This window comes from Emydura macquarii, unplaced genomic scaffold (assembly GCF_026122565.2).
Source record: "Emydura macquarii macquarii isolate MOO-44397 ecotype Brisbane River unplaced genomic scaffold, CSIRO-AGI_Emac_v2 contig_2897, whole genome shotgun sequence".
Taxonomy (NCBI): Eukaryota; Metazoa; Chordata; order Testudines; family Chelidae; genus Emydura; species Emydura macquarii.
The window spans coordinates 10,537,872-10,563,875 of NW_027133034.1; the positions used below are offsets into that span (position 1 = coordinate 10,537,872).

Below are 26,004 nucleotides of genomic sequence, written 5' to 3' on the forward strand. Positions count from 1 at the left end.
AAGAATACAGTTTTATCCAGATTGATAACCAATCTAATGCATGCTGCTTCTTCCCTGACCAGATCAACCATCTGCTGCAATGATTCACCAAATTGAACCAACAAGTCAATGTTATTGGCATATTTGAGGTCTTGAAGCAAAACGGTGTTCAGCTCAATGCCACAAACAGCTGCCTCCTCAAGTTTACCCATCAATCAATCAATACCATTATTAATGCTGGTGACAGGATGCAATCTTGCCAAATTCCCATGGAAACTGAGACAGAAACAAATACTTTCCCTGGGACTGACAACAGCAGAATACCACCTTAGTTGCTACACTTGGCCTTAGTGCCCTTTTTGAACAGAGGCAGGATAACACCCTTCTTCTAGTTATCGGGGATAATATTAGTACACCAGATGGACTAGAAGAGCCTGTGTAGCCATAGTACAATAATACTCTCACCTGTCTTCAGCAATTCAGGGGTGATGTTACAAATCCCTAGTGCCTTCATAGACTTCAGGTTATGGACTGCGATCCAGATCTCTCTTTGGTTGAAGGAAGGTGGTTCTGCCAGAACTTCCTGCCTCTCCTCAAATGGAACAGAGATGGTAGGCAATAGACAATTGAGGAGCTTCTTGAAATGATCTTCCCGTTGATACAACTGATCTTGCAGACTCTGGCTGATATTGCCATCCTGATTCTATACTGGACAAACTGTTACCACCTTCCACCCCAGTTGAAAAGAGGCTGTGGAGATCATGCCTGGCACCAGCCTATTTTAAACTGGCACCACCAGTTTAAGTCAACCACCAGGATTCCTTTTCTTTCTTATACAATGACTTGAGGACATTCTGAAGTCAAACCCATCTGGTCTTTGCTTTTCCTCTCAACAAACATGTCTTTGAAGACTGATTATAGCCTCACTTTTTTCTTAGCTCCAACTGCTGTGAGCATCTCCTCCCTGATCCATGGGTGATGTTTGAAGGGCTAAGGTCCCAACACCAAGCTGATAGGGTCAGCACTGATGACTTAAAACACCACCATTCATCATCAGATGAGAAAGGAAGTCAGACTTCAGTATAACGTCCTTTAGCAGTTCAGAATGGCAAGCTATCTGATAATTTGGTTCTAATAAGAGCTTTTGGATGAATTGGGCTACTTTTGGTTCATGAACTGGCTGACGTCAAAGTTGGAAATATACTTGTGTCAGCAGAAGCTGATAGTGTCATATTCAGCATTTCTGCAAACTCCTACATCAATGACCATTGACAGCCAAAAACTATTAATGAGGACATAATCTATAACAGTCCCAGAGAAACTCATCTGAGCTGTATGAGGTGTACTTGTGGATTTTCAAGTAGATGGAAGAGCGAGTCAGCTATCACCCTATTACTGGAAGCCACAAATGCCAGCAGTTGGTGTTTGTTCCTCTTCTCCCATTGATTTCAGTGGAGCTATGCCAGTTGAGAACTTGGCGAACAAAATTTCCAGTATTTTTGAAGATGGGAAAAAAATGAATTAGTAGCCTACTCCTATTGTGATCGATGGGTGTTTCTTATTTTGTAACATAGAGATCCATGCACACTTCCCTTAAAATGAATTAAGTATAAAAACATATTGATCAGGAATATGCAATCTAGGGAAATATTAGATAATTACATATGGTGTAATTCCACTAGAATAATTGTTTCACTGCCACTAATTAAATAATGACGGGCCATGGTCAGGTCCTTTTTATACTTGTGAACTGTTTTCTTAACAATTGGAGCAGAAATCTGATTCAGGATGGATCTTCCATTTTAATTCCTGTGTGAAGTCACTGTACAGCTCCTCTATACTTGACAAAAAGACCATCATGAAATTCCAAGTAGGAGAACACAGACTTTGCTTAATTTAAAACAATAGAAGTGGATTCTATCAGTTTTTCATTTAAATTACCTATAGTACTGAAGGTGCATCTACACTTGTAGCAACATGTAGAGTAAAGACACTGCAGGCCCAGCTAGCACAGGTATAAACAGCAGTGTAGATGATGAGACATGGCTTAGATGAGTAGAGACACGCCAGAACCCCTAGTGTATATACCCTACTTGGCTCCCTACGTGCCCAAGCTGCTATTTTTAGCGGTGTAGTGTCCTGCTGTCTTCCCACTGCTGGAGCCTTTCCCTGATGAAGTGAAAGGCTCTGGCAGGAGGAAGCACCACAGGAAGCTCTGGCAGCAGGGAACTGCCGAAGCCTTTCTCCATCGCATCCCCACTGCTAGAACCTTTTGCTTTTGTGTGTAGCTGCACACCATAGTATGGATGCAGCCATCCTTTCATTGTGGCATGTAGCTACCCATATTCTGCACATCGCCACATGAGAGAAAAGCCATGCTTAAGACAGAGTCCTTATTGACAGTAGCAATCACTCCCTTCCCCCCCAAATCCCAGGTTTTCCTTGAATCCTTCTTAGCTCATTCTCTTTTTCTGTGTGTCTCAGCGGCAACCTTAAAAACAGTCATTTCACACTTCCCGTCTTTGTTCCAAGTTGCAGCCCCACTGTTTACACATCTCCTCCTTCCTTGGCTACCAGGTATTAAGAGTTCATGTTCCAGTTATTCATCTTCCATTCATAGGTGTTCATTTCATTTAGTTCTTGATGACCATTCCTATCAATTCAGGTGGCTACCTGACTCAAACACCTAGCACTTATTCCCCTTGTCACAGTGGGTATCAATACAAAGTGAGTGGGTAAACTGAGACATGCATATAGCTCATAAAAATATTACAAAAAATGTCCTCATTTGCTACAATTGTATATGGACCAGTGAAAGCCTACTTGATTTGGGGCCTCATACTGCAAAATGCTGAGTGCCCCTGACTCCCACTGTGTAATTGACTTCAGCAGGAGCTGAGGGTGCACAGCACTTACAGGAGGCACTCAGCACCCCATGGGACTATGCCCTGACAACATATGGATTGAAGATTCCACCTGCTCTTCAGATTCCCTTGTAAGCATCGAGTTGCTAACAGTTTTTGTTTGAAGCCTAACATTTTAAGAATTATAATTGCCTCATCTACTCCATAGCTCTATTCAGTGAATAAATCTACTCACTTCCAGACCATCACTGCTGTCAGTTCTTCTTATCCCTCAACAATCATTCTCTCATTTGAAAGCAAATACTCAGTCCCTGTCTCTGTGAACACATTTTGTTGTTCTTGATCTGTTTTGATGTCCCATTCCTTTTAGGCCTTGGTTGATTTCTAACAAAGCCTCTGTTCTTTTTTCACTTCTAAGAAGATCTTTTGTTTGCTCTGTGTTGCAAACAAAAGCATTTCAGTTCATCTTGTCATCTGTGGTCCACTCAGCTACTATTTATTTCTGATATATATTACAAATGAATGACCCATCAAGTGACCAATCCAATCTATCAGAAAGCCTCCAAACCTCTTAAGTAAAATGTGATTTGTTACATTTTTTTGTATATACTGGCTCACAGTTTATAGAGCTATAGAATTATTCTGCATACAGTTGTACATGGGAAGATACTCATATTCAAGTATTTTATTTCCATTTTTTTAAGTTGTGTGAATGATTTTTATAGTATGCTTTCAAAATGAAGCACTGTGGATGAAAGACCTGTGCACAATGCAAACACACATAACAAGCCACTAAGGGCAACATTTTCAAACCTGAATACCCAAAGTTAGGCACCTAAATATGAAGCCTAATTCTGATAGGTGGTGAGAACTTAACATGCACTACACAAAGGAATCGGTAACAGAAATGGAATTCTAAATTATGAAATTATGAATTATAATTCTCTGTGGATAAAATGCAAGGAAAGATAAATTCAGATATGTTGAAGACCTGGAAGCTGAAGCTATGATAGGAAACTACAGAGCCATTTACCGAGTGACTAAAATCTGTGTGGAAATTACGAAATAGGACATGGACCAATAAAAAGCAAAGATAGAAAAAATACTTACAACTGAGGTAGAACAGAAAAACAGATGGGCAGGGCATTATCAAAGAAGTCCTCAATAGACCGAGACCCATCTCAGCACCAGACTTTGATGAAACATGAACCAGACCAGCTTAACATTAACATCAGTCCAATAGAGATGTCAGAAGTACAGGCCGTTACCAAAAAGCTGCAAAATAATATAGTGGAAGGAGATGTTCAAATTACAGCAGAAAGTACTCGATATCTCCAGCCTAATGAAATTAACAGAGCTTTTCAATTAATTCATTTAATTAATTCTCTTGCATGTGGAATGCAGAGTTAACACTTGGTGTAACCCATTTCCAGAGAGCCAATGTTGCGGCCTGCTCTATGTTAAGGCTGAAGTGAGCAAGGTTGAAAGCTATAACATCATTCCAATGTGTGTGAGACCATCTGTGAGGTCTTCTCCATCCAGCTTTTGTTGGATCAAATGCATTAAGCAGATTGACTGGTATGGACTCCAACATACGGAACAGATGATCAAGCCATCTGAGCCTGTGTCGGATCATTTGGGAAAACAATGGAGGCTGGCTGGTCCAGCATCTGACATCCTCATTTGTAACGTGATGAAACTACCATATGCATTCCATATGTTGTTAAAACTCCACAACAGGGGTTCCATAAGAAGGATATCTGCTGCCATTGTTCAGTTAAGTTTGGAAAAAAGAGACCTCTCTTGACCAGTGGAAACATGGAATTATTGTCAGAATATGCAAAAAGGGTGATCTTACAACTAGAGAGGAGTTACATTACTTTCTGTTGTAGGGAAAGCCATCTGCAGTGTGATACAACACAGGACAAAAGAAGCAGCGCATGCAAAGCTTAAAGAACACGCAGGATTCGGGGTCAAGAGATCCTATGTAGATCAGATATTCACACTAAAGACTATATAGAAGAATGTAAAGAATGGCAAGCTCCGTTCTTTAATTTCATTGATTTTTCAAAAGGCATTTGACAGCCTGCACAGATATACATTGTGGAATATTCTTCAGTCCTTCAGAATTCCAGGTCAAGTTGTCAGTATCTTCAAGGCTATGTACAGAGATGTGAAATGCTCCCTAAGGGTTATCAACCAAACAAAGAGTGGTTCAATGTGGAGTCTGGCATGAAACAGAACTGCATTTTATCTCCACCGTTTGGCAATGCCATAGACTGGATAATGAAGAAATGTAGTAGCAACACAATCACTGGTATAGCATGAGTGGATGGCAAATGCCTAGAAGACCTAGACTTTGCTGATGATATTGCGCTACTGAGAAACATCCCTGAAAAGTTACAAACAAAGACAGATAACTTGGCAAAAATAACATGCCAAGCAGGGCTCAGAATTAGTTTTGCTAAAACAAACATCCTTGAAACTCAGATGTCAAGCAGGAACATCACATTAGAAGGTAAAATTACTGAAAGTAGAACAGTTCATCTATCTGGGCAGCATCCTATTAGTCAATGGAAACCTCAAAAAGAAAGTGATATCAAGGATAGGAAAGGTATACACAACATCTTCTAAACTCAACAAATGGAAATCAAAGTATACAGCACCAAAACAAAACTGAGAATTTTCAATCAAATGTAATCTCAGTGTTAACATACAGTTGTGAGAGCTAATAAAATGGTAGACAGAAAACTAGATGCCTTTGAAAATAAATGCCTATGCAAGATTGTGCTCATTGGTTGGAAAGATTTCATCACCAATGAAGAAATCCAAGATATCACCAACAAACAGATCATTTCCACCAGAATCAGATGGAAGTTCTAGACATATTTGTGGCATGTACTCCAGATACCAACCCAGATTCTAACATGAAATTATCAAGTAGAAATCAACTGGTAAGAAGAAACAAGGGTGCCAAGAGAAACCTTAAGAAGAATCCTTAGCAGGAAGGGCAGAATAGTTGATCTCAACTCCACAGAGCAAATGGAAGCAGCAGCACCAACATTGGCACGGATAGGATGTTAAAAAAACAAAACAAAACAAAAAAACCTAGTGGGTTTTGTTCACATAAACATATAAAATTAAATATTGTTTGTGTGTAATTTAGTGACATTTTTCTATTACACTCCATTTCATTTTTATAAAATATCTACTTATGATGTTTCTCTTTTTGTTAATTTTCCTTCTCCTTTTCATCTTGCTTCCTTCACATTTTCTTCCTTACATGTTATGACTTGGTGTATATTTTCTTTCTTTTTCTGTTTTTTCTCATTCTAGATCTTACATAATGTTCAGTACTTAAATTTCTTCTTTATTTTTTCTCTAAATAATTATTTTAAATCTCAATTTTCTTCAAGAAATTTTTATTTTCTGATTTTGCCTTTCTCTAGCTTTTTATTGTCCCAGCTTCATCCATATTTCCTCAACCCTTTGCAAGAAAAATTCCCTATTCCCTGCATCCATGCATGGGCACAAATATTTCTATGTTGATGGGAAATAGAAGTATCCTTCTGTTTCTACAGGACCACAACATGCTGCATAATTCTGAGTGGAGGGGTTGATTAAATAGAGCTAACAGCACTGAAAAGAAAAGATGAATCCTGAGGGGATAGCAAATTTCATGAAAAGCAAATAGAAATTGTTCTGAGCCTGGGATCTGATATTTAGAGACAGATTTACTGTCACAGACAAACACTCGTAGTATTGTACCAGTAAACAAGAAATCGGGTCAACAATGAACATTTCCTTCTATAAAACTAAAAACTCAGAAAGCTAACCTAATAATTTTCTTTGTGTAACAGAAAATAAATAATTAAAATAATTAAACAGGACATAATTAAACTGACTCAAGAACAATGATCTCACCCTACAATGGTGTATTGAGCTGGATAAATTCTTCATCTCCATATCAAAGGAAATAGTTGTATTTCTAGTGGCATCTCCCTGCCTTGTTTACATTACAAAATTTGCTTATTGCTGGCAACAGATGTCAGCAGTGAGTGCAGCTGAATCAATTCTTAACATGGGAACCTGCAAAAGACTATCTTGGGTCTGATACTATTCTGTATTTTCATTAATCATTTGGATGATGGAGTAGAGAGAACACTTATAAAGTTTGCAGATTACACCAAGCTCAGAGTCGTTGCAAGCACATTTGAGGACAGGGTTAGAATTCAAAATGATCTTGATATTGAAGAATTGGTCTGAAATCAGTAAGGCGAAATTCAATAAAGACAAGTGCAAAGTACTATATTTAGGAAGAAACAAATCAAATGCACAAATATAAAATGGGGAATAATTGGCTAGGCAGTGCTACTGCAGAAAAGGATCTCTGGGTTATAGTGGATTACAAATTGAATCCGATGGCTTGTCTACACTACAAAAGTAGGTTGATCTAGAGCCACCACAATAATTCAATCAGCTGTTGGTGTCCACACTACTTTCCTTCTGCCAGTGGTGCATATCCTCACCAGGAGCACTTGCACCAACTGACGTGGGGCATTGTGGGGTGCTGACAGCCACGTGGGGCACACGGCTAGAGTCCCCCATGCACCCTGGGGTGACAGTCCAGCTGTGAACAGGCTCTGGCTCAATTTGACAGCAGGGAGCCTACCAGATGTGAAAGTGACATTCTTGTCAGTTTCTGGCTGCCTCTGGCTGAGAATAGCAGTGTGAAGCTCACAGCTAGAGCCATGAAACAGACAAGAATGTCAATTTCACGGCTGGTAGACTCCCTGCTGTGAAACAGAACCCTGCTGCTGGGCTCACAGTTGAGGCTGTCACCCTGCGATGTGCCGGGCACTTGGCTGACAGCAGGAGGGTGGCAGCTGTGAGCCCACCATAGGGCTCTGGAGCCTGCCACAGTGAAACCACATTCTTGTGAGTTTCATGATTCCAGAGCCACTGCTCTGAGGGGAGGCAGCACTGAAACTGACAAGAATGACAGCCAACAGCCAATGTAAGTAATGCAGGGTCTGTAATGGACACTGCACTGCCCTAAGTACATGGACATAAGCGCTGTGCCTCTCATGGAGATACAGTTATGTCGGTGTAGCAGACCACTTACTTTGGTGTAAGCAGCATTCTAATATAGACAATGAGGCCATGTCTACACTACCACTTATGTCAGCAAAATTTTTGTCACTCAGGGGTGTGAAAAAAACATATCCTGATCGACATAATTTTCGCAGGCATAAGCAGTAATGTGCACAGTGCTATGTTAGTGGGAGAGCTTCTTCCACCAACATAGCTACCACTGCTTGCTGAAGAGGTTTTATTATGTCTACAGGAGAGCTCTCTCCTGTCAGCATAAAGTGGCTATACGAGCAATCTTACAGTGGCTCAACTGCATCGGTACAGCTGTACCACTGTAAGCTCGCTAGTGTAGACATGGTCTTACATAATTAGGTTGACGAAATCTACCTTATGTCAGCCTAAGTCTGTAGTGTAGACCAAGTATGAGTCAACAGTGTGAAAAAGAAAAAGGCAAATATCATTTTGACATGTATTAACAGGAACGTCATCTTAGAGAGACAAGGTAGGAAAGGTAATTTATTTTATTGGACCAACTTCTGTTGGTGAGAAAGACAAGCTTTTGAGCCACATAGACCTCTTCTTCAGTTCTGGGAAGGGTACTCCCAGCATCATGGCAAAATGCAAGGTGGAACAGATTATTTAGCGTAAGTAGTTAGCATATATTGTAAGAGACCATTCAAGGTAACCCATTAACTCTTTTTTTTTGTCCTATGACTACAGAGGTGTTGAATGGTCACTTACAATATGTGCTAACTACTTATGCTAAATAATCTGTTCCAGGTTATATTTTGCTGTGACACTGGGAGTTGGATCAATAAATTGGACCACAGAAGTTGGTCCAATAAAAGATATTACCTCACCTCCCTTGTTCCTCTAATATCCTGGGACCAATATGGCTACAACTACACTGCATATAAGAAATGTCACATGTAAGATCCTGCTCTACTGGGCACCGATCAGACCTTAGTTGGAGTTCTGTGTCCAGTTTTGAATATCACACTTTAAGAAAGATGTGGACAAATCAAAGGGAGTCCAAAGGAGAGCAACAAAAATGATAAAAGGTTTAGAAAACATGACTTATGAGGACAAGTTTAGTCTACATGTGTAGTCCACATCAGTGATTTTCAACCTGTATCTGTGAATGTATGGGGGTCTGCAGACTAAGATTTCCAAAGGGGTCTGCATCTCCATTTGAAATTTTTTAGGGGTCCACAAATGAAAAAAGGTTAAAAACCATTAGTTTAGTGAAAAAAAGGTTGAGAGGGGACATCATAAGTTTTTAAATATGTAAAATGGTGTGATAAAGACAACAGTGATCATTTATTCTCCATATTCATTGAAGGTAGGACAAGAAGTAATTGGTTTAGTTTGCAGCAAGGGAAATTTAAGTTAAATATTAGGAAAAATGTTCTAACTATCAGGATAATTAAGCACTGAAACAGATTACCTAGGAAGGCTGTGGAATTCCTGTCACTGGAGGTTTTTAAGAGCAGGTTACAGAAACACTGGCCAGCGATGGTTTATATATACTTACTGCAGCCTTAATGCAGGGGGAGGGGCTGGATGACTTCTTGAGGTCCCGTTCCAACTTTTCATTTATATGATTCCCTGATTCAGCTGAAAGTCTAGACATGGACGTGGCCTATTTCATCTTTACTAATTATACAATGATGATCACACTTTGGAAGGTGCTTTACATAAATCCACTGATGTTTATAAAGTTCTTGGCCAGTGATAAGGGCAGCAGGAACAGGATGACTCAGAGGCGGAATGCATAGCGACAGCGACTTTATTCGAAGCAGGGTGTCCACTCGTTCCACCTCCCAGTGTCAGGGAGTGAGCCCTGAGTCTAAGCAAGGTGTGTACATATATACATATATCTGACAAAGTGGGTTATAGCCCATGAAAGCTTATGTCTGTAGAAATGAAATTTATTAGCCTTTAAAGTGCTACAGCACTCTAGTTGTTTTTACATATATACCCATTTACATGCATCTTGGCCCTCCCTGAGGAAGGTAGTGTGCCCCTGTATTTTTACCTTATAAGGTCTTGTCCTATACATACACATAGACTGCCCCTAATATTATTTATCTTTTTATGATGACACTCTGGGCTTGGGTTCCTTTCCACTGCATGTTTGTGGTTAGGGCACTTCCCTTGACCTCTAGCAGGACCGTTGCCTGTGGCTAGATATTGGTACATCCACCCTTGTCACTGGCCTACAAAAGTGATTTGAGCTTCTCAGACAGACAGGTCCCTAGAAGCACCCAGTGTTATTGGTGGACCCAGTGATCGGGATGTTGATGACTGTGTGAATCCCGGGATGCCTACAGATCACACACAGGGGACATGGTGGGGTTCAAGTGCTCATAGCTGTGCTATGGATTTACAGGGGTCACTGCCTCCTCTGTCAGGAATACATGAGAAATAATCACAGTAATACACAGGCAGAAGGAGCTGTAGCCTTTGGCTCTCATAGACTCACAGACTTTGCCAGAAAGCACCATCATGATCTAGTCCGACCTCCTGCATATTACAAGCACATAACCTCACCCACCCACTCCTGCAATAGACCTATAACCTCTAGCTGAGTTACTGAAATTCTCAAGCCTTGATTTAAAGACTTCAAGTTACAGAAAATCCACCATCTACTCCAGTTCAAAGCAGCGAGTGACCCACGCTCTCGTCATCCTGGGGCTTGTAATACAGCCAGACAATGGGGACATGCTGCTGAATGGAGGTTTCACACTCCGATTAATTTAAACTTGGCAGTAAGGCCTCCATTACAGGGCATCATTTCAGAAAAATTCAGGGAGTGTGGGACGACGTGTGCAGATCTTTAGATGTGGTTACATTGCAGCCTGCAAAACATGGGAGGGGAAGGCATCATGGCACATATTGACCTATGAAAAGTGTGGGGGTGGAGGGGACACCTGCCCACCCCCATAGCGAAAGACTCCCCTGTTCCAGTTCATGGACGAGGGGTGGCACTTCGCGGATGATGTTGCTGCCTTTCTCTGGTGTGGCGCAGCAAATGCATCATCCAGGTGCAAAGAGGAGGCGGGCCAAGGGCTGAGCCAAGCTGTACCGCATGGAGCCCCACCCTCCCGGCCCCGCTTCCCCAACCTCCGCCCCCTCTCCCGTCAGCTACAGCCCCTCTCCTGCCCCGCTCGTCCTTCAAGCTCCTCCCCTTCTCTGCTCCCGCCGACATTCGGATATAGAATCCCTCTAACGCAGCGGAGCGGCGCTGACCCTCCTTCCTTTACGGACCCCTAGTAAACTAAACTTCCCCGGCCCCGCCCGGCCCTGCTAGGGGTTGCGCACGCGCGCGTAGCGGCAAGCGTCTCCGGGAAGGTGGAGACGGCTTGTATACGCATGCGTGCGAACCTGCTCGTGCGAGGCAGCCCAGGCGGAGGGACGGAGGGCTGGCTGAGGCGGGGAGTGAATCTGCGCATGCGCAGCGGCAGGGGCCAGTGACCGGGCCAGGCTCCGAGCGAAGTGGGTTCCTTGCTCGTCGTTGTTTGAGGCGGAGGCGGCGGGCTCGGTGAGGCGACGCGTGCGTGACCGGCACAGGAACCTGCGCGGCCCCTAGAGGTGAAGCCCCTGCACTGCCCGGGCGCCGGCGGGTGGGTGAGGGGGAGCCCTGGGCTCGCGCGGGGCGGTTGAAGAATGGCCGCAGGCAGGGGGCGCAGGCGGACGGGCGGGGCAGGGCCTTGCCCTGTCCGGAGTGGGAGGGGCTCGCGGGGGCGGAGCCGGGCACGTGCGTGCTCTGCCCGCAGGGGGAACCCGCCGTGACACTGACAGCTCCGGGCCGGGGCCGGGGCTGGGGCTGGGCCAGCCGCTGTCCCCTGCCGCGGCCGCTGCAGGGCCCGGCCTGTGAGCGCTGCGGTCACGGGCAGGGTCACACACACTGTCACTGTGCTGCCGCCGGGCCGGGGGCGGGCCTGGGCGCTACTCGCCGTGGTGTCCTCCCTCCCTTGGGGAACAGCGACTGGGAGCTGTCGCTGGCGCCCAGCGAAGGGAAAACAGTTGGCCTGTTTATCTCCTGTAAGGAAGGTCTGGTTTCATTTATTTATTTTAACAGCCCCGCCCCCCCCTCCTCCCTTCCCACCCCCTCGTGATCATTAGAGAACTAGTGAAATGGTGACATCACCAGAGCCGTGAAAGTAAAGGCTCAGCGATCCGGGAAGAGGCTTTCAAACGACTTGCTTTAAAACTCTTGAATTTTGTTCTTGCTAACCCCTGTGTTCCCCTTCAGTGACTGACATCATTTAAGGGAAGGCGTTGTTAAACTTCCAACATTGCTTCCAGTTGAGGGAAGAAACGTCCGTGATACCTCTCAGAGGAACTCTGGCAAAACCAGGGAAGACTAGGACTTGACATTTCTGATGTCTAAAATAGGTGGGGAGGAAATATACAAACCTTCTCAGACACAAGACCAATTTTTAAATAATTCTCTATAGGCTACCTTTTATGGCACACAGTATAAAAATAATATTTGAGTCTGAATTTGCTTGCAAGCAATACTAAGATTACTGTTACTGCAAGCGTGACTTACTTTCTATACCTGACCATGTTCTGTGTATAGTCAGTTTCACAGCTACTTCTTGTTTCCCATAACCATGGGAGAGAGCGAGAGAGAGATATTTTTGTCTAATATAAATCCTCAAAAAGTTAAAGGTGTAGTACTCAAAATTCCTTTAAGCTTTATTTAAAATTTGAATGTCTTTCAGGTTGATTACATAACTTTATTAATGGGTTGTCCCGGAGGAGTGGTGATGTAAACATTCTGCAGTCCTTGGTTTTGAGAGTTTGTATAGTAAAATCTATTCAGGGAAATTTTGAAAGAGAAAACATCCTTTTTAAAGGGGTTATCAAATTATGAACTGGTGAACCTAAGTCAGTATTGCCCATTGAATTTACATCAGACTAGTTCTTTTCTTTTTTTTCCTTACGCAACGTAAACATTGGCTCCCATTAAGTACTCTCTGTTACTTATTCTCAATCTATGATTTGGATTTATAGGTGCAATATTATGGTTATGAAAGCTTCAATAGAAGATGATGATTCAGGATGGGAGCTCAGTATACCTGACAAGATGGAAAAGAGTAATACAAGCTGGATAGATATTACCCGGGATTTTGAAGAGGCCTGTAGAGGTAAGTTGTACTTCTCAAACTCTCAAGGATTCCAATTTTTTAAGAGAACCAAACATAATTCTTGAGGCTGCCTTCTAGTCTAAAGCTCCACTCCTGCAATGAAGTCAGTATGGGTAGACTCCACTGACTTTATTGGAAGTTTGCAGATTCAGGAGTCTGCCTATGTCAAGATTATAGTAGGATTGGTGTCCATGAAGTTAGCAGCCCTCTTCAGAAGATATAAAACTCTTCCCATGTGTCAGGCTGCTTTCCTCCTTATGGTTTTTCCCATTCTGTTGTTTTCTTTTAACCATTTTTTTCTCTATCCTCCTCTGGATGGAAATCTTGTTTATTCATGCTGGACCTGCCTCCTATTTTCTTGGAACTGCCAAATTTATTTTACTTTCTTTAGATTGAACACAGCCATGGATCCTAGAAATTGACTGTCCAATGCTGATTTTTATTCATTTCTTCACTTGAAACAAAACTGATATGTTTCTCATGAGAGGTAATACATTCAGGTTATTGGGAAACAATAAATACCTTTAAACAGTTACTGTTGAGATTGCTACTCAGTGTTAATTTGCTTTATGCATAATTTTTAAACTGACCCTTACTGCTGCAGTAAATCAAATATAACAAAACTGCAACTTTCCACCAGTATGTTACACAGATTATTTTGTATGAACTGTTTGAGGATTTCCTTATATTAATCTACCAGAGTGCTACTTAGATGTTGCTTTAAAGCAATTTTAAGTTCCCTTTGAATTGTTGGAATGGCAAAAAGGGGATGTCTTAGGTGAGGGCATCGAAAAGTTGGTGTCACATTTCAGGGTTACTGCACATGTATTCCCTCTCTTGGTCCACCAAGGATACTCCCAGCCATCATCTCTCTCAGGCGGAGACCTGTGTCTCTCTTCTTCCTGATGGGGATGTTAGGGCTGCACAACTCCCTGATTTATACTGTGATATTCCTAGAAAGCCAGACTGCCTAAACAGGCCAACATCTTTGCTTTGCTTTCTCTCCAGTGGCTAAGAACGGTGTAATTGCCAGCAGTTACAAGTTGCCACACAGCTCTTTCAAAGCAAGCATATTTATTTTTAAGTTAAAACCATTATAATGAAAACACATTAAAAATAATAAAAGAATCTACATGAATGCTAAAAAGCTTGCGGGAGATCACCCTAGCTCCAACCTCAGGCTCCAGTAGGTCAGTCTTTCAAAACTTTCAAAACTGGGTTTTCTCTGTGGTTACAGTTTCATAACTGTCTCAGACTCCTAACCAGAACACAGATTGAGCAGGTCAGCCTGTTACTTTATACAGCTCAGGCCTTTGATCTCCAGTGGGAACAGGTCATCAGTAGAAATCATCCTCTTCTCTGGGCATTTGGGTTTTTGCATAACCAGAAGTAGGAATGTATATTAACCTCTCCTTAGACATTCCCCTGGAAATCCACTTCCCACTTACTGTCCCTAAAGTTCATTTGTATCTGGTACATTTTCAGTATAGTTCTTTGGACACCCGGGTCTCACATCACATTTCTTCCCTAGCGAGCTTACATACAATCCCGGTCACAATATTACATAAACTTAGCATTTAGTGCAATGGATCCCAAAGTTACGTAAACTTAATTCAATAAAGTTTTATGAGGATATTGCAGGAAATTGCCCTATATATCTGTGACACTTCCTAGGGGCACCAGGGTTATGAGGCACCTTGCTACCATCTGTCCTTTGCACATGGAATTCTTGTCTGTGCCTACTGTGGTTCAGCTCCCTGACTCCACCAGCCTCTGGCAACACAAAGCACTGCCCTCCAAAACTCTGCAGCCCTTGCTGTCTCTCTGTACAGGCTAGCGATAGCCAAACATCAACCCCAAATCCTCTGAGTATCTCTCTGGGAGTGCCCAGCCCCAGTTTCACTGAACACTCACAGAACTGTCAGAATCTCTGCTTCCAAAGGAATAGCATGCACCAGCTTACAAGATTCAGCTCAGGATCACCACTCTGCTTAACGCACAGTACTTAGAGATGTTTATAGTGAAAACAAGAATATGTTTATTATTGAATTGCAGAGATTCAAACGATAGTAAGTAAGATTATTGGAAACAGATGGTTACATATAAAACATAACATGTATTCAAGAGCTTAAACTTAACTCACAGGAAATTCCCCTATCTCCTACAGGACAGCTTACCCTCAAGTCTTTTTGACTGAATTTTTATATTACGGATGGCTGAGATCCCCTTTTCTTAAGATCAAGCCTACTGGCAACCAGTTTTCACAGATTGAAGGATGCCAGAGCGCCTCTCTGCTTCCACAGATAGACCAGACCTTTGATCTTCACTTTGAAAACAGGACTTTCCTAATCGTTCCCACACTGTTTACCTCTTCTTGTTAATTTCCTTCTGAAGTCTCTGCCAGATCTTCATTAGCATTTGGTTGATAGATTTCTACTGTGAGATACGCAATGGTCCACCAGAGGGATGATCCTCCCACCTCCTGTCTGGAGAAATTTGACTGAAGGCACACTACCTTTGGATAACCTGCCTTTAACTGCAAGGTCTAGAGATATAATTTTCAACATGTATGCATAACTCCTCATCTTTTTTTTTTATACATACATCTCCCAATGATTTATGATGACCTGTGTGACATAAGCTTTCATTGGTAACCTTACGTGACATTCTTTTGGAGAATCCAGTGAATCCAGGTATCCTTGAGCCATCTGCCAGTTGCATTAAGAGGTCTTTGGGTCACGCTGTCCCAGTTGGTATTATATTTCGCCTTCAGCATCATAATGTACCTCCAAAATTGAAGCATCCGAAGATAGAGCAACAATGCATGCCTTTCTTCTCTATCTTGTTCTTTTTTATAGTGTAAGCCCGTTTAGCTAGTCAAGCAAACTGATTAAATACCCGTGAAGTTAATTGATTTGTCCTGTTCTTTTGTTTCTAGAATTGAAGTTGGGAGAACTGCTTCATGACAAACTGTGAGTATGCCACAAGGATATAATTTTTGAGATTGGAATAGTATGTAGGTATTAGTATTTAATGAACAATAAGATACAGCTAATTCTAGCTAATGGAAAGATATCACTTAACTTTGCATTTCAAATTAAGGAGGGGCTAAACAAACAAACTTTGAATAAGCATCCGTCCCAAGTAGTTTTTGTTACAAAACACTTAAGTGTTAGGAATGGATTAATCATAAGGAAACTTCCTTTACCTCTTTACTTATTTATTTCTCAAATTAAAATTGTTACTTAGCATCAATATAGCAGAATTAAGTTTTCAGTGTATACTGCATTTTAGTATAATTACTAACATTGCGTTCCTGTCATTAACATTTTTTGTTGAAATACGTAGCTACTGAACTTTCCAAAGTCTGTTTTACACATTAAATATATTAGTGTCTGTGCACAAAGAGAATAGAAAGAATCCAAATTTTTAATTAAGGCAGCGTTAGCATCTTCCTTAAGTGTCACTGACAGGTGTCGGATAAATAATCCTGTCATTTTATCATAGAAATGTAGGGCTGAAAGGGACATTGAATGGTACACTGTTCCGGCCCCCTGTGCTATGGTAGGACCAAGTAAACCTAGGTCATCCCTGACAGATGTTTGTCCAACCTGTTCTTAAAAACCTCCTATGATGGTTATTCCACAACCTCCTTGGGAAGCCGATTCTAGTGCTTAACTACCTTTATAATTAAAAAAACTTTTCTTAATATCCTAAAATCACCTTTGCTGCACATCAAGCCCATTACTTCCCATCCTACCTTCAGTCAACATGGAAAACAATTGATCCCTGTTCTCTTTGTTACTGCCCTTAATATATTTAAAGATTGCTCTCAGGTCCCCCTTCCGTTTTCTTTTCTTTAGACTAAACATGCCCAATTTTGTTAACTCTTCGTCATGGGTCAGGTTTTCTAGATCTTTTTATCATTTTTGTTACTGTTTTCTGGGCTCTGCAGTTTCTTCACATCTTTCCTGTATGGTAGTGCCCAGTTCACCACCAGTGCTGAGTAGAGCAGGACAATTGCCTCCTGTATCTTACATATGATACTGCTGTTAGTACACCCCGGCATGATATTTGGCCTTTTTACAACTGTATCACATTGATGACTCATACTCAGTTTGTGATCCACTATAACCCCCAGATCTTTTTTAGCACTATGACCACCTAGTCAGCTGGTGGATGCCCATTTTGTGGTTGTGTATTTGGTTTTTTTCTTAAGTGTAATACTTTGCTTTTTTCTTTATTGATTTCATCTAGTTGATTTAAGACCAATTTTTTAATTTGGCAAAGTCAATTTGAATTCTAATTCTCTACTCCAAAGTGGTTGCAACTCCTCCCAGCTTGGTGTCATCCACAGATTTTTTTAATCATACTCTCCACTCTAAGTCATTAATGAAAGTATTGAGTCACACAGGACCCAGGATTGCCCTGCAGGACCCCATTAGGTACATCTTCACAGTGAACCATTGAGTATGGTCTTTTAATCAGTCGTGTCCTACCTTATAGTAATTTCATCTTAACCACATTCCCCTACTTTGCTTATGAAAATGTCATTTGGGACGTGTCAAAAGTCATATAAATCAAGATGTACCACATCTGTTTCCCACCCCCATCCACTAGGCCAGTAACCCTGTCAAATAAGAAAATTAGGTTGGTTTGGCCTTATTTGTCCTTGACAAATCCATGCTGGCTATTCCTTATAACCCTAATATCTTCTAGATGCTTACATATTGATTGTTTAATAATTTGTTCCACTATATTTCCAGGTATCAAAGTTGGGCTGACTGGTCTGTAATTTCCTGGGTCCTCTTTGTTCCCCTTTTTAAAGATAGGTATTGTTTTTGCCCTTCTCCAGTCCTTTGGGGCCTCCCCTGTCCGCCATGAGTTCTCAAAGATAATCACTAATGGTTCAGAGATTGCTTCAGCTAGTTCCTGAAATACCCTCAGATGAATTTCATGAGGTCCTGCTGACTTGAGTATATCTAACTTATCTAAATATTCTTTAACTTGTTCTTTCCATCTTGTGGCTTGTGTTCTTTCCTCTGTGTTGTTAATACTAAATGTGTTGTATTTCTGGCCACCACTAACCTTTTTAGTTCAGGCAAGCAAAATAAGCATTAACTACCTCAGCATTCTTCATGTCATCAGGTACTATTAGCTCTCTTTCCCCATTAAGTAGAGGATCTATGGTTTCCTTTGTCTTTTTCTTGTTCCTAAATGTATATAGAACTTCTTCTTTGCCTTTTATGTCCCTTGCTAGGTGTAACTCAGTTTGTGCCTTAGCCTTTCTTATTTTGTCCCTACATGCTATTCTTTTGTACTTGTCCTTAGCAATTCACAAATGTTTTCACTTTTTGTAGGATTCCTTTTTGATATTTCTGGTCATTAAAGAGCTCCTGATGGAGCCATATTGGCCTCTTACTTGTCTTCCTATCTTTCTTTTGTGTCAGAATAGTTTGCAATATTTAATTGCCTTTAATATTGTCTGCATGAGAAACTGACAGATGTTCTGAACTAGTTCTTCTCTTAGATTTTCTTCCCATGGGACCTTACCTACCAGTTCTGAGTTTGTTAAAGTCTGATTTAAAAAAAAAAAAATTTAAGGGCATGTCTTCAATGCCAGGGCTTCACGGATCAATGCAGCGGGATCGATTTAGCGGGCTATGGAGACCTGCTTAATCGATCCCGGAAGTGCTCTCCGGTTGACCCATTAAATCCACCTCCTTCCCCCAACCTCTTTCTCCTGAAAAGAGTGAGACTGTCAACTGGAGGGCGTCTCCTGTCCAGACAGCACAGTGGAGAGTCTGCAGTATGGCAACATAAGTAAGTTGATGGGAGATAAGCAAGCTACGTAATGTCAGCAGTTGGTGGCAGTGTAGACCAGGCCTAAGTCTTTATTCTGCTGCTCTCACTCTTTTGTTCCCTTAGAATCATGAACTCTGTTATTTTAGGATCACGTTTCCCTGTCTCTAAAATTTCACTGTCATATTAGGATAAATAATGGGTAGTATATAGTGTAAGGATGACAGGATTGAGGTTTAGATTCAGCAAAGCACTTGAACATGCGCTTAGATCCCATTGATCTCAAAATCACTTCCGTGAAAGGAATATTACTGTATTAACCATCTGAATATTTTTAACTTGTCAGAAAAATATTTTTCAGGTGTTATTGCTATGTCAACAAAGAGAACCTTATTAAAATGTATATTAGAAGCTTAAAAATAATTTTGTACAAAAGTTATATATCAAATTGTTAATGTCAGTAAGATTTAAGCACATGCCTTACTGAATAAGGATGCTTTCCTGAATGGGTCTATGTTTTGTAACAGTATTTTGTGTGGCTTCCACTTTCTGAACCCCAGACTTGCTGAGTAGGTTATATGCCATAGTTGAGACCTTTTCTATTTTTTTCTAGAAACCTGCTTTAACCTGAATATTATCTTATAAGTTGTTTAGTTGTATTAACCATTATGACAGCAACAGAATATAGAGTCTGAAACTGGATTGTTTATGCATGGTATTTTTTAAACTGTTTAAAAACAAAACTGAGGCTTAATGCATGAGTTCTGCATTTCTTGTTTCTCAACGTAGAAATATAAACATTTTCTCTGGTTCTGGCATAATCAGGACCAGTTTGTTTGAGTTAAAATCAGTTAAAGCAATCAGAGGTACATAATTTTAGGTCTCTAACAAGATGATATGTATTATGAGGGGCACATGTGTACGCGAAGATACATATACACAGATACTTAGTAATTGGGTATTTGGCTAAAGAAGTGCTCATCAGTTTAAAATAAAGGCCAGGATTTTCAAGAGTGATTTTGGGTGCTTGTTTTGAGACCTCCTTACAAATCGGATCCTTACAAGGTTCCTCAGGTTGGACACCTAACATCACTAGTCATCCTTGACAATCTTAACTGTTGTGTATTGACAAATGGCAGGCTCAAAACACATCACTTGTCAATGTCTCACTATTTAGTAGTCTTTGATACTAGTGCCCGATGATAGTGTGTTGAAATCCATTGAGTTATGTAAATTAAGTGATTGCAGACTTAGTTTTGTTGTTTTTCATTGCTGTCTTAGTTTTGGTCTTTTTGAAGCCATGTCTGCTATTGAAATGATGGATCCCAAGATGGATGCTGGCATGATTGGAAACCAAGTTAATCGAAAGGTTCTTAACTTTGAGCAAGCTATCAAGGTTGGTGTCACTAACTTCCTTCTTTTCTCCTTTTTATTGGTTGCTAATGGTTTAAAAACAAAAAGCAGAGTTTTAATAAATCGTAGCTATACACAACTTCAGCAATCACTTCAATGACCTATATAAACTGAGTTTTTGCACATTTAATAGAGAACTTGTATTATGAAAATTTCCCCTTCAGATATTTGCAGAAGAAATAATGTGCCTTTAGAATTTGAAGCTCTATTTATCTACAAAATAAGTACAATACAGATAACTGCAATACAAGTTTTCCCAAGCTTCCCAAATGTATGCCTCTGAGATGAAGGTTTATTAGATTATCTAGTCCCTTCTGCTGAAAGGATATTTCAGGCTCCTTGCCCATTCATTACTTGGTCTCTCTATTGATACTGTAAATTGACACTGGGTTTGATCATCTGGATACTTGTTGACTAGGAACTGGACAGAGACCAAGTAATTTAACAAAGGCATGGAGCAACAGTCTGATAATGATCTTTAACTACTGGCGTTCTCAAATTGAAGAAGAGTTGAAAGATTCTGCATCACTCTTGAGGTATCCAGTCACCATAATTAGATAAGAAAAAACAAACATTCGGAAAGAGTTAAAAAGAGAAGCATCTATAAGAATATCTTTCTGATTTTTCTAAATGTGGATTTGGGTGCCCTGAAAAATGGTTTCCTAACTGGTCAGGTATCATCCTTTAGGCTATGATCCTGCAGTCAATGGAGCTCTGTGCCGGCCTTTGCACACATGACGTTTCTTGTAAGACTGGCCCTTGGTTATTAATCCATTGTTTGCATTGATAGTGCATATTTTTAAATGTTAGTTTAACCAGTTTTATAACTTTATAGGCTACTTAATGAAGCTAGAATGAAACTGCTGAGATATATTGGTTTATTTCTACCTATCAGTCTGAGTTTTTGTAATGTGCTCATCACTATGATATCTAGTGCAAATGTCTTCATAACTTTGAAGGTGTGGTTACCGCAGTCATGAAGCTGATCAACAAAACCAACCTAAATACAAATGTTGTAGTTGATGAACTTTTTAAATTAATTTAATGTTGTATTATTTAAAATGAATTCCCTTTCTGCTGTGCAAAGAATGGCATAGTTATTGTTTGTATAATGTACCATTTTCACATGCTTTTTCCCCCCCCCCCCCTTTTTTAAGGATGGAACTATTAAAATTAAAGATTTGTCTTTACCTGAGCTGATTGGGATAATGGACACTTGTTTTTGCTGCTTGGTAAGAATTTACTCCATTTAATGCTGTTTCAATACTTTCAAAACTGAAGTTTAAGGGAGTAAGAAAAAGATGTAGGTTTCCTTGGTAAGCAAGAACTCTAGGTAAATGGATCCACTGAGCAGACATATATTTACAGATTGTATATTTAAATTTGCATTTGTTGTAACAGTTAGTATTGGAGTGATAGTACAATAATCAGGATCTCAAGAAACTTTATGCTCTAAAAGAGCCATTAGTTTAAAAAAAAAAAATCTAGGATTTTGACTGATGCACTGGAGAGAGATTATAGAATCTTATTTAAATTAGAATCCTGTATATTAGTTTTCACTGTTGGGTTCTTTGCAATACAGACCTTTATATGCATAAGAGGTTATAAAGATATATGTTAAAGGAGTTGTGCAAATTTATTTTTAATTGAATGTAAACATATGTGCTAAATGCCACAAAATGAAATGGTAGGGTTTTTTACTTGTCATTTGAGATATAAAATAATTCAATAACACCTGCGACCCCCCCACCCCCACCCCACCCCCGAACCTGTGTAAAAAACACTGCATTTAAGTCACCAAGTCTACTTTGGTCCTTGTCGAAGCAGGCCCTCATGGTAAGTCTGATGTCACAATATTGTACATGCTCTGTGATCACAGAGGAGTGGGAATGGGAGTCAGTGATTTGTGACTTTGGAGGACCTGATATGATATAGCAGAAAGGAAATAACTACATTTTTAAAATCAGATATTTGTGATACTCAGCACATAATACATTTAATTTATTAGTCAATATTTTAAGGTCACCTTTTAACATTTAGACCCTATATCTCTTTAGTCTGTAAAATAACATCTCAAATATAGGATAGTCTGGTCTAGGTTTTTTTCCCCCCCACAGATGGTCTTTTTGGTGACTAATACATACATATGTTGGTTTATTGTTATGTAACTCTTCTAAAAAGTAACAACCAATTTTAAAAGGTATATTGGACATGTTTTAAACCAAAACTCTACTGTATTTCATCATCTATGAAGATATTGGAGGACATGCCTGGGTTATTGACTTGGTAGACTACTAATATAGTAAACTACAGTTGTGACATCTAACTTGTGTAATGGAACATTAGAGGAATACATGTATAGTATGTAATTCGTGTCCAGTGACAAGGACCACAGGGAACTTTGTAGAGATAGCTTGCTCAGCAAGTAAGGTGGTGCATAATATTCTAGTGTCCCCCTTCTTCCTTCCCGTGGCCCCTGATCCCTACCTCCCTAGCCAACAAATGAAGAGATGTTGATGAGTGTAAGATGTCTTCATTTGGCCCTTTTTGCTGGATGGAAGGTTGGCATGATACAGAGTCTCCTTAAGGACTGATTTAGGCAGTGTAAGATAGAAAAGGAATGGGAATATAAAAAAATGAGGACTCAGAAATAAAGTATGTACTTCTATTTTCTTTCTAGATAACATGGTTGGAAGGTCATTCCTTGGCACAAACAGTGTTTACTTGCCTATATATACATAATCCAGACTTCATAGAAGATCCTGCCATGAAAGCTTTTGCTCTGGGGATCCTAAAAATCTGTGACATTGCCAGAGAAAAAGTAAATAAAGCTGCAGTTTTTGAAGAGGTATGTTTCAGTGTGACCTACAATTACAATATGTGTAGCACCGTTATTATACATAGTGCTTTACAGAAATAAAAATGGCTTGCAGAGCAAAGTTTATGACTATATTATTGTAGAGTGGTCTGGGTGAGTGGCTAATTTTCTTGAACAAAATATCATTGGTCACCTAATTTCTCTTAAACTTTGTTTTCTTGAATTCATTATTTGCTCTTTATTTATTTTGTAGAATACATGAGTGAGCAAATAAGAATGCTTTTATTTATAAACAGCTTATGGATGAATAGAAAAGATGGTAGGTCAGTAGAAAATTATTAATGTGGGGATGGTGATAAGTTTTACTGCCTGCTATTTGGTCATCAGGATTTTTTTGTTTAGCTTTGCCTCTTTATCCTGGCCAGAAAATTCAATGTGCTTCACTCTGTGCCCTCTCTCCTCCTTCCCCCCCTAGTATTGCATTGGGAGTCTGAAGATCTTTGTTCTGTTCTCTGCTCTGTGACTGTTTTCCAATCTGTTAATGGATTTAGTACTTAACTTCTTTTTAAAGTGCTTTCAGATTTATGACTAGAAAGTACTAGAGAAGAACATTCCTGTTAATATAATATATATTAAAAAGTGAACTGGCTTATAGGAATCTATAACAAATATTAAACCAACCTCCTGAAGTTCACAGTGGTTGCAGTGTAAGACTATAATTGTCATTTTATATTGGGTGCAGAAACTTGAAAAAAGTGTAGTTATTGCTGCTGTACTTCAAACATGTGTTTTTGGTAAGAGCACCTAATTGTTCCATTTTATATTTAGGAAGATTTTCAGTCCATGACCTATGGGTTTAAAATGGCTAACAGTGTGACAGATCTTCGAGTTACAGGTAAAATTAGGAGCTTATTTCAAAGTAATTCCTGAAATTTTCATACTTTCAGCTCAGAGATTCATTTTAAAATGTGAATAAAATACGAGCCATTTCCATTATTATGTACATTATTTTTTCCCATGTATTCCAGTCACAATTTTGAATATCATAACTAAAATTTTTTTTAAAAGATTCTTGAACTAGAATCTTCTAATTTTGCTTGTTTTTAAAATGTGATTGAGATTAATGTAAATACATTTTGAAAGAAAAATGGTCAGGTAATCTTAAAGCTGTGAGCATTTAAAGTCAAAATTTTGTATGCATGTGCATTATTTTTGCTGTGCTTTCAGTTGACCTGTATATAGAGAGATTTAGAAAACTTAAGGCATTAAGAAGAACTTCTTAGTTTTGGATCAATCAAAAAATTGAGATGCCTAGAATTTAAGATTGGCTGGGTTCCAGATGTAACCTTTGTCAAGCCAAATAGCTCCATGTTATGCTTACAGAGCTTCATTTGTAAAGAAACATTCTTAATCACAACAAATAAATTCCATGCAAAGAACTAGCTTTAATGCAGTACTAAGGTTGAGAAGTCAAACTCTTGTTTTGACAGTCACTTAAGTGGAAATTAAAACTCTAAAGAGAACATTAGTCTTCTCCAAACCTGTATATTTATTTAGTTAACTTCTAACAAACAGACATTGTGGAAATACACAGTTAAGATTACCCATTCTCAATTTTGTCCCTGCTCCCTCCTAACTTTTTCATGCACATAGACTCGTAGGCTCTAAGGTCAGAAGGGACCAATATGATCATCTAATCTGACCATCCTAGTAGCCCTTCTCTGTACCTGTTCCAGTTTGAATTCATCTTTCTTACTCATGGGGGACCAGAGCTGAACACAGTATTCCAGATGAGGTCTTACCAGCGCCTTGTATAACGGTACTAACACTTCCCTATCTCTACTGGAAATACCTCATCTGATGAATCCAAGGACCACATTAGCTTTTTTCACAGCCACATCACATTGGATGCTCATAGTCATCCTGTGATCAACCAATACCCAGGTCCTTCTCCTCCTCTGTCACTTCCAACTGATGCGTCCCCAGCTTATAGCAGAAATTCTTATTAGTCCCTAAATACATGACCTTGCACTTTCCACTATTAAATTTCATCTTATTTCTATTACTCCAGTTTACAAGGTCATCCAGGTCTTCCTGTATGATATCCCGATCCTCCTCTGTATTGGCAATATCTCCTAACTTTGTGTTATCCACAAACTTTATAGGCACATTTCCCCTTTTTGTGCCAAGGTCAGTAATAAAAAGGTTAAATAAGATTGGTCCCAAGACCGATCCCTGAGGAACTCCACTAGTAACCTCCCTCCAGCCTGACAGTTCACCTTTCAGTATGACCTGTTGTAGTCTCCTGTTTAACTAGTTCCTTATTACCTTTCAATTTTCATATTATCCGCATCTTTTCCAATTTTCTGTTGTAGCTTAGTTAAGATGGAGACTTTTGGAGTTTGAAACCTGCAGCTGTGGACATCTTAAATCCTTCATTTACATAGTTTTTTTTTTTTGCACAGTTGTAGATACCGGGAGTTCATAGATATTTTTTCTGTAAATATTCCCTGCCTCTGATGTATATGTTACCTAACTTTTGATCCAGTTCATAAAAAGTTCATATTCTCTAATTCTTGCAATTTGACAACATTGATTTCTGAAATTGCTTTTGCTTTTGGTGAATTGTCCTCTCTGTGCTCCAAAAATCAAACATTGAGAGGAAGGGTAGAAGATCGTTCCTTCATTTTAACAGGTGGAGAAAGAAGATGGGTAGGTTCAGATTTGTTAAACACTTAATAGTCAGAGACTGATACAAAAACTGGAGCCAAGGTTCAGGACTGTACCTGAGTAACCATTCTAGTACCAGTTGCTTTTTAACATCTGAAGGTAGCAGTTAAACTTCTCACTAGATAGCTAGCCCTTGATCTCACAA

The 26,004-nt window shown here is 39.9% G+C and overlaps 1 protein-coding gene across 6 annotated transcripts in view; it reads left to right on the forward strand.

Annotated features, from left to right (window-relative positions):
* The first annotated feature begins 11,271 nt into the window (after positions 1–11,271).
* The window catches only part of NAA35 (N-alpha-acetyltransferase 35, NatC auxiliary subunit), a 38,293-nt gene continuing 23,560 nt past the window's right edge, over positions 11,272–26,004 (forward strand). For 2 of the 6 annotated variants that reach the window (XR_010923950.1, XR_010923949.1), the window contains exons 1-7: positions 11,272–11,531; positions 12,963–13,096; positions 16,035–16,068; positions 20,180–20,294; positions 21,469–21,543; positions 22,992–23,159; positions 23,958–24,024. Coding sequence is in view for 4 of the 6 variants with exons in the window: in XM_067569025.1 (XP_067425126.1) it covers positions 12,973–13,096; positions 16,035–16,068; positions 20,180–20,294; positions 21,469–21,543; positions 22,992–23,159; positions 23,958–24,024 (583 nt within the window). In the remaining 2 variants the exon portion in view is untranslated. Of the gene's footprint in view, positions 11,532–12,319; positions 12,339–12,962; positions 13,097–16,034; positions 16,069–20,179; positions 20,295–21,468; positions 21,544–22,991; positions 23,160–23,957; positions 24,025–26,004 lie in introns of those variants that run through there. The other 4 variants (XM_067569025.1, XM_067569022.1, XM_067569024.1 and 1 more) reach the window with 4 other exon arrangements.